This window comes from Muscardinus avellanarius (genome assembly GCF_963383645.1).
Source record: "Muscardinus avellanarius genome assembly, chromosome: 7".
Lineage (NCBI taxonomy): Eukaryota > Metazoa > Chordata > Mammalia > Rodentia > Gliridae > Muscardinus > Muscardinus avellanarius.
In genome coordinates, this window is record NC_137793.1 from 27431068 (window position 1) to 27440319 (window position 9252).

At 37.7% G+C, this 9252-nt stretch overlaps 1 protein-coding gene across 1 annotated transcript; it reads left to right on the forward strand.

Moving 5' to 3' along the window:
• Nucleotides 1–7684: 7684 nt before the first annotated feature.
• On the forward strand, nucleotides 7685–8608 carry OR13G1 (olfactory receptor family 13 subfamily G member 1; the record flags this gene model as incomplete). Its single annotated transcript, XM_080698654.1, has 1 exon — nucleotides 7685–8608. The coding sequence occupies one exon, from the start codon at nucleotides 7685–7687 to the stop codon at nucleotides 8606–8608; it is 924 nt and encodes a 307-aa protein (XP_080554780.1).
• Nucleotides 8609–9252: the final 644 nt, after the last annotated feature.

The following is a 9252-nucleotide window of genomic DNA, read 5'->3' on the forward strand; positions in this document are numbered from 1 at the left end:
AAATAAATAGAAACGGCAATAAAAAATTTTCCACCAAAGAAAAGCCCAGGCCCAGATGGGTTTCCAGCTGAATTCTACAAAACCTTCAGTGAACAACTAATACCAATACTTCATAACTTGTTCTGGGAAATTGAAAGAGATGGAACTCTCCCAAATTCCTTCTATGAGGCCAGTATCACATTAATCCCCAAACCAAATAAAGATACCTCAAGAAAGGAAAACTACAGACCAATATCCTTAATGAACATGGATGCAAAAATTCTAAACAAAATACTAGCTATACGCATTCAAAACTATATCAAGAGAATAATACATCATGACCAAGTTGGTTTCATCTCAGAAAAACAAGGCTTGTTTAACATATGCAAATCAATACATGTTATTCATCACATAAATAGAACCAAGAACAAAAACCACATCATCATAGCAATAGATGCTGAAAAAGCATTTGACAAAATCCAACACCCATTTAAAACACTGCAGAAAATTGGGATAGAAGGAATGTACTTCAACATCATTAAGGCAATATACTGTGAACCCACAGTCAACCTTATATTGAATGGGGAAAAACTGCAAGAATTTCCGCTAAAAGTTAGGAACAAGACAAGGATGCCCACTATCACCACTCCTTTTCAATATAGTCCTTGAGACTATTGCTGCAGCAAACAGACAAGAGAAGGAAATCAAAGGAATTCACATAGGAAGAGAGGAATTAAAATTATCCTTATTCGTAGAGGACATGATCCTTTATCTGGAAGACCAAAAGAACTCACCTAAAAGACTTCTGGAGCTGACTGACAAATTGAGCAAAGTCGCAGGATACAAAATCAACCTAAAGAAATCACTGGCTTTTCTTTATGCCAACAATGAATCCACAATGAAGGAAACAAAGAAAACAATTCCATTCACTATAACCTCAAAACCAATAAAATACCTAGGAATAAACTAACCCAAGATGTAAAAGACCTCTACAACAAAAACTATAAAACGTTAAAGAAAAAAATTGAAGAAGACCTTGGAAGATGGAAAAATCTTCCATGCTCATGGATAGGCAGAATAAATATCATCAAAATGGCCATTCTGCCAAAACTGATCTATAGATTCAATGCAATTCCCATTAAAATACCAGCGACATTCTTCAGAGACCTAGAAAAATCAATCATGAACTTTATATGGAGAAATAAAAGAGCCAGTATAGCCAAAGCAATTCTCAGCAATAAGAAACATGCAGGAGGCATCACAATCCCAGACTTCAAATTATACTATAGAGCAATAGTAGTAAAAACAGCATGGTACTGGCACAATAACAGATACACTGAACAGTGGATTAGAATAGAAAATACAGAAATAAACCCACACATCTTTAGTCAATTAATCTTTGACAAAGGGGCCAAACTCATATGCTGGAGAAAAGACAGCCTTTTCAACAAATGGTGCTGGGATAACTGGCTATCCATTTGTAAAAAGATGAATCTAAACCCCTATATCTCACCAAACACAGGAATCAACTCAAGATGGATCAAAGACTTAGAAATTAGACCTGAGACTGTGAAGTTAGTAGAGGAGAGCATAGGTTCAACACTACAACATATTGGCACAGGCAGTAACTTTCTCAACAAAACCTCCAAAGCTCAAGAAATTAAAGAAAGAATAAACAAGTGGGATAGCATCAAACTAAAAAGTTTCTTCTCATCAAAGGAAACCATTAGTAACCTAAAGAGGAAGCCTACAGAATGGGAAAAGATCTTTACCAGCCACCATTCTGATAGGGGGCTAATATCCAGAATATACAAAGAGCTCAAAAGACTCTACACTAGAAAAACAAGCAACCCAATCAAGAAATGGGCAAATGAACTAAATAGTCACTTCACAAAAGAAGACATACAAAGGGACAATAGATACATGAAAAGATGTTCTTCATCACTGGCCATCAGGGAGATGCAAATCAAAACTACCCTGAGATTCCATCTAACCCCAGTCAAAGTGGCAAGCATAAAGAAATCAAATAACAATAAATGCTGGTGAGGATGAGGGGAAAGAAGAATTCTTTTACACTGTTGATGGGAGTGCAAACTAGTTCAGCCACTATGGAGATCTGTGTGGAGAATCCTAAGAAAGTTAGGAATAGATCCACCAACAATCCAGCTCTACCACTTCTGGGTATTTTTCCAAAGGGGTAGAATCCAGAGAACTATAGCAACATATGCGTGCCTCTGTTCATAGCAGCACAATTCATAATAGCCAAAATATGGAACAAACCCAGTCTCCATCAACAGATGAATGGATTGCAAAACTCTGTGAAATATACACAATGGAATTCTACTCAGCCACAAAGAAGAACAAAATAATATCATTTGCAAGAAGATGGAAAGCCCTGGAGAGCATTGTTAAATGAGATTAGCCAAACAGAGAAGGAGAAAGTACATATGTTCCCTCTAATATGCCCAAACTAGGGAATGTAGAGGATACCAGTGGTACTCCAGGTAATGGAGGGGAAATACCTGCAAAGTTTGAATGGAAAGATAGGGGAGGAGGAAGACTGAACTTGATTAATGAGGGTCTACATCCAATTATGTGTAAAATTATGAATATGGAATAATTACCCTGGACAATCATTGGTGGGAGGGGGGAAGGGAAAACAGGGGCAGAGGGCACCAAGTATAGTTTAAATATATACCATTTATGTCCAATAAAATATTTAAAATATAATAAAGTTATTGAGCCTCACCTCTTCCCAAAAGTGCGAAAAAAATTAAGTATAGAAATAAGAGAATAAAAGTGCATTTTCTTTACAGAAGCACCAATAATATTGACAACACAAACTCTGAATTCCATAACACAATTTAGATATATCTTTAATGTGCTAAGTAAAAGAACATCAGGTTAAAATCATATACCCAGAAACTGTAATTTCCTACACTAAAATCACATAAATATGGGAGTAGGGGTTTTGTCAGAAAACTTATAAATTTGCATTAAGAGTGAACTTATTCAGGAGAAAATGGTTCTTCTGTATGGGAAAAGAAGCAGGCAGAAGAGAGAAAAAAGGAAAAACAATGAAAGCAGTCCATATAGAAGAATATATCAAGAAGTATTGACTGAAGAATTGATAAAAGTCATGGGTGGTGGGGCTTGTAGTGTAACAAAATCCTTCATGAAAATAATGTAACGTTACAAAGGACATAATGAAAATTATTCATTTATTATGCTCTAAGAAGTAAAAATGCATATTATAATCCTAAGCATTAATACTCAAATCAGTGTAAGAAGGGAAAAGTGAAATAATAAAATAAAAAAGAAGAGACAAAGATAAGAACATGAAACAAATGTGCCATTAAAAAAGAAAGATTACTAAAGCAAGTAGAAATGTGGTAAAAAAAATTGAAATAAAGATCTGAAATGAAAATGCCAAGACTGATAGATTTTGTTAAAAACCAAAATTGCATTTCATTTATACATATTTTCAAATAAACACATTTTTTCACTTTCTCAAAGATGCTCTTCTTTTTTTAAATATATATATATATATGTATATATATGTATATATGTGTGTGTGTGTGTACATTGTAGTCATATATTACAATAGAATACAAAACTTGTAAGAATATACAAGCACACATCATCGAATTAGCCTTTATCCAATCTGCATCCCATTCCTTCCCCCTCTCTTGATCCCATGCTTGATGAACTTTCATACATTTGTTTAAGTACATCATGAGTTATAAAGAGATTCCATCCTCCCCCATCCCATGCCCTTTGATTGTTCACCTTACTTGCTCCTCTATAGGGCCCTTTCTTCAACTAGGTCTCCTCCTATTACCTATTTCTTCCTAGATTTGCATATTAGGAAAAGCATCTGGTTTTTTATTATCTGTGATATTTCTCTGTGTGTGTCACATTGCAAGTTCTGATCCCACTCTTGACGGCCCTGGCACTGGCCTGGCCACCCAGCAGACTCTGATGCCAGCCTGGCTGGCTCCATTACTGGCCTTGCCTCATGGCAGGCCCTAATCCCAACCTTGCTGGCCACAGCACCAGCCTCACCCCTCAGTAGGCTCTGATCCCAGCCTCGCTGGCCCCAGCACTGGCCTAACCCCTTGGCAGGTTCCAATCCTGGCCTCGGAGGCCCCAGCACTGGCCTTGCCTCATGGCAGGCTCTGATCCTGGCCTCATTGGCCCCAGCACCGACCTTGCCTCACAGCAGGCTAAAGATGCTCTTCTTTTAAGAACACTATTTTAGTCCCAGTACTGAAGGCTAAATAGACTTTGACAAACTTTGTTTTAACTTTTATCTTGGAATTCATTTCTTGCCACCCTTTTCTCTCCTGATGTTTTTGTTCTTTTATTTCATTAATTGACTGTTAGAGCTGGGGGTAGATCCCAGGGCCTTACCCACCTAGGTAAATGCTAACCACTGAATGACATCCCCAGCCCTCCTCTCCCAAGTTCTATGGGAAAGGTAAAAAAAAACTCCAGAAGTAATTGCTTTTTTAAGGATATCTATCCACTCATTCCTGAATCCCCATTAGCATCCCCAATGTCTGTCATTATTGAGGTTTCCTACTCCATGAAGATTTTACCCTGGGATACCTTTTGGTCTTCACAGAGAAATGAGGACCCAAAAGCCAAGGCTTTCACCTTATAATTAGCAATCACTACAGGGCTGTTTTAATTATTCCTCTGAGATCCACTGTCTTGTAACTGTTAGTCAGTTGGTCCACAATACTGTTCCCTGGGGTCCTTTTTATTTGAGCCAGGAATCCTGCTTCTGAGTGATCACAAATAGAAAGAAACCAATATTTAAGCAAGCAAGCAAGAGACACTTAGAACACTGACACAGACCACTATATGTTCAGTTTCTCTGGTGATTTAATACAAGTCACCATTTGAACATGGCAATACCCTGCAAAGAGCGAAAGTAAGTATCTGTGGGCATGCTATTTAGTTTTTGTGGCTACCATGAAATCATGACCAAAATAGAAAGATACATGAACCAAGAAATATATGTAATTGTTTTTAAGCCTAGCATAAGAGAAAATCCATTCATAAACTTCAATTTAATTCAAAACATGCCCACTCATCATGCCTGACTTCTTAATTTTTTCTCACATATAAAAAATATTCGCAAGTCAGGCTGAGGGCATAGCTCAGTGGCCCTAGGTTCAATCCATAGCACCACAAACAAAAAAAAAAGCTCAAATTGAAATTTGGCAGAAAATCAACTTAGGTGAATATATTGTTACCAATGTGAATGTTTGGAAATTTTGTTTTAGAATAACTCCTTTAAAAAATCAGCATTATGGCTGGGTGTGGTGGCGCACACTTGTAATCCCTGCACTTGGGAGGCAGAGACAGGAGGATCGCAGAGGTTCGAAGCCAGCCTTTCTGGATTAAGAGACCCTGTTTCCAAATAAAATATAAAATAGGTCTGGGAGTGTAGCCCTGAGGTAGAAGGATTCCATCCCCAGTACCACCAAAAAAAAAAAAAAATCAGCATTATGGTTGTTTTTGTTTTTTCCAGCACTGGGATTTAAACAGCAAGCATAACATTTTAATTAGCTATTTAATATTTTCTGCATCATTATCCTCTAATTAAAAAGCATATTATTAGTACAAAATGGGACCTTTAAATATATATTGAAAGCCAGGCATGGTGGTGCATGCTTATAATCCCAGCCTTCAGGAGGCTGAGATGGGAGGATTGCGGTTCAAGGACAGCCTCAGCTACTACTTAGTGAAGCTGTTTGCAACTCAGTGAGACTTTCTTTCCAAACAAAGAATATAAAATTGGGCTGGGGGTGTAGCTTGGAGGTAGGATGCCCTTGGGCTCCATCCCCAGTATTGATAAATAAATAAATAAATAAATAAATAAATAAATAAATAAATAAATGTTGAGCTAGAATTTTCAGGTTCTTCTACCTTAGCCTCCTTAGAGGAACACTTTCATCATCTCCAGAATTTTCAGGGTTTTGCGATATTTTGCTTTATGTTCTCTGACTGGGATTTTTTTCTTACACACAGTTCAGGTAAACTGATCAGAAATAATTACATGGGCAAATAACATTTCTGAATAGCTTTGCTTACATTGATACATACCTCCTTTTCAAGAAAGAGTTGTATCAGAGATACAAATATTATCTGAAATGATAAAAACATTAATAAAATAGAAATGAATAAACCTATAACTACTTGAACACTTACTAGATTCTCCTGGTTATAACTCTTGGAACATGTATGTCTCTAACAATCTGTACTTCATTTTGATATGAGATGATAATGCACCAATAAACGCATATTTTAAAATAGTCTTGGAAGCCATGAATTTATGTCAATAATTTTCAGTGCATAAAAAGCAAATCTAACAAAAGAAATAAGTATAAAAGAAAATAAAGGACAGGCTACTGAAAAAGTTTTGGAGAGGAAATTACATGGAACACCAGTTTCTCTTATGCCCTAATAACTTTTCCAGGAAATGTTATTTCCTTGGATATCCTTAGGAAATATTGCCCAAATAATACTAAACATTATGTCAATTTATCCAGTCTTTAGAAAAAGAACTGAAGCTTATAGAGGTTGAATGGCTAATTTATGGTATAATGGAAATAACATACAGCCCTAGATTTTGTTTCCAGGCACTAGGGTTTGAACCCAGGGGAAATTTATCTCTGAGCTACATCCCCAGCTTTCTCTCTTTCTTTCTTTCTTTCTCTCTCTCTTTCTTTCTTTCTTTCTTTCTTTCTTTCTTTCTTTCTTTCTTTCTTTCTTTCTTTCTTTCTTTCTTTCTTTCTTTCTTATATGGGGATGGAACCCAAGAGCATTTGACCTCCATGCTACACCCCTGCCCTGTTGCCCTGTTTTTTATTCTTTATTTTGAAATAGGGTCTCACTAATTTGTGAATGGCCTCACTAAGTAGCTGAGGCTATCATCAAACTTTAAATCCTCCTATCTCAGCCTCCCAAGTACTGGGATTACAAGCATGGGCCACCATTCCCGGCTTAGATTTTTTAGTTTTAAATCCAATTCTCTTGCCATTATATGGCAACAAAACAAATAGTTGGTTCCTCAGTTTGGGCAATTTACTTGTAAAACTGAAGAAAAACACACTAATAATTGTCTAGTATTTAGAAGACAATATATTTGTCACTAGTTCCATGAATATACAAGCCTCAAAATAATTATATTGGGTGTCTTCCTCCTGAAATGTTCCCACTATAATTAGCCCTGTGAGCATCTGTTGTTTCAGACATTCTTGCTCAAACAAGAAAGACACCTAAACACACCATGCAATTAACCAAAATATTGACATGTTTTTTCTGCTAATTTCTCTCAGATATGTAACATGAATGCAAATCATACTCTGACAAGTTTCAAGTCAAATGACAGAATTGGGATATCTGAAGACATTTACTTTCTTATGTTTTTTTTTTCCAACCACTACCTTTAGTACATGGAATAATACCCACCAGAAAATGGAATCTTCCCAGAGAAGAGAGGATGTAGCCTGGAAATCAGAATTCCATCATAATGGAATTAATGCTTCAAAGTTTTATCAAATTGATTCTCAAATCTCCAAGGACTCACACACCCACAGAGGCACACTATGTTCTCCTGGCCACAGCACACAGATCCCATTTCCTCTTAGTCTTTTTTGTGCAGTGCCTGCCATTTAACCTGCCAATCAGGATGAATCACAGCATCGTTACTGAGTTTCTGATTCTGGGACTCACCCAAAATCCTCAACTCCGGGAGGTTCTCATCTTTGTCTTCCTCTTTGTCTACCTGGTGGCTTTCCTAGGCAACATGCTCATCATTGTTGCCATAGTCTATAACCCCACCTTGCACACCCCGATGTATGTATTCCTCCTGGCACTGGCCATTGTGGACATCATCTGTACAACAAGCATCATACCCAAGTTGCTGGAGACAATGTTGAGCCTGGAAAATACCATTTCCTATGGGGGCTGCATGTCTCAGCTCTTCTTCTTCACATGGTCCCTGGGGGCTGAGATGGTCCTCTTTACCACCATGGCTTATGACCGCTATGTGGCTATTTCTTTCCCTCTTCATTACAACACCATCATGAGCCGCTGTATGTGTGTGACACTGCTCAGCATCGTCATGGCTATTGCAGTTACCAATTCCTGGGTGCACACAGGTCTTATCCTACGACTGACTTTCTGTGGGCCAAACACCATTGATCACTTCTTCTGTGAGATACCCCCATTGCTGGCTCTATCCTGCAGCCCCGTGAGGGTCAATGAAGTGATGGTGTATGTCGCCGACATCACCTTGGCTGTAGGGGACTTCACACTGACCTGCATCTCTTATGGCTTCATCATTGCTGCTATTCTCCGCATCCGCACAGCGGAGGGCAAAAAGAAAGCCTTCTCCACCTGCTCATCCCACCTCATCGTGGTGTCCCTTTACTACTGCCCTGTCATCTACACCTACATTCGCCCTGCTTCCAGTTACACCTTTGAAAAGGACAAGGTGGTGGCCGCACTCTACACTCTGGTGACGCCCACATTGAACCCCATCGTATACAGCTTCCGGAACAAGGAGATGCAGGCAGGGATTAGGAAAGTGTTTGTGTTTCTGAAGCGCTAGTGGTTTCAAGGAGGGAATGTTATCTCCCTTTTCTAGAATCAGCTAGAATGTCTCAGATTTGATTGCCTTTTTAAACTACCTCCATTTCAAACTCTCCTTTCCCTCTGCTTTCTACCTTGTTCCTAGTGGTCTCCTCGTCTTCACAGTTCTGTACTGTGCATGTGAACAATGGTTATAATGCAATATGCATAGTACCCTTCCACAAAAGACATGTCACAATATATATTCCAGCATCTTTCTAGAAATATACACCTAATTTATAAATCTCAAAGAGGTATATGTACATTTCTTTTAAGAGCATGGGTATGCCATAAATGCATATATGACAAATAGGCATACCTTCTAGTATTATAGAATTAACTAGTTTATAATAAACTCATCTCCATCTTACATAGCAGGGAAATATATTTTTATCATGATAAAATATACTTGCAACACAAACGGTAAGCTTTTCCCTTGAGGTCCATGTGATAGGGCTTCAATGCAATAAATTTTTTAATCCATGGGGATATTTTTTCCACAATATTCTTGAAATAATATACATCATTTCATTGCTGCTTGCTTTAAATTTTTCACTCCAGAGATGCAAGAGCTATATATTACTATTGAAAGTGCATATTTAATTAAAATTCTTAGTAAATTTA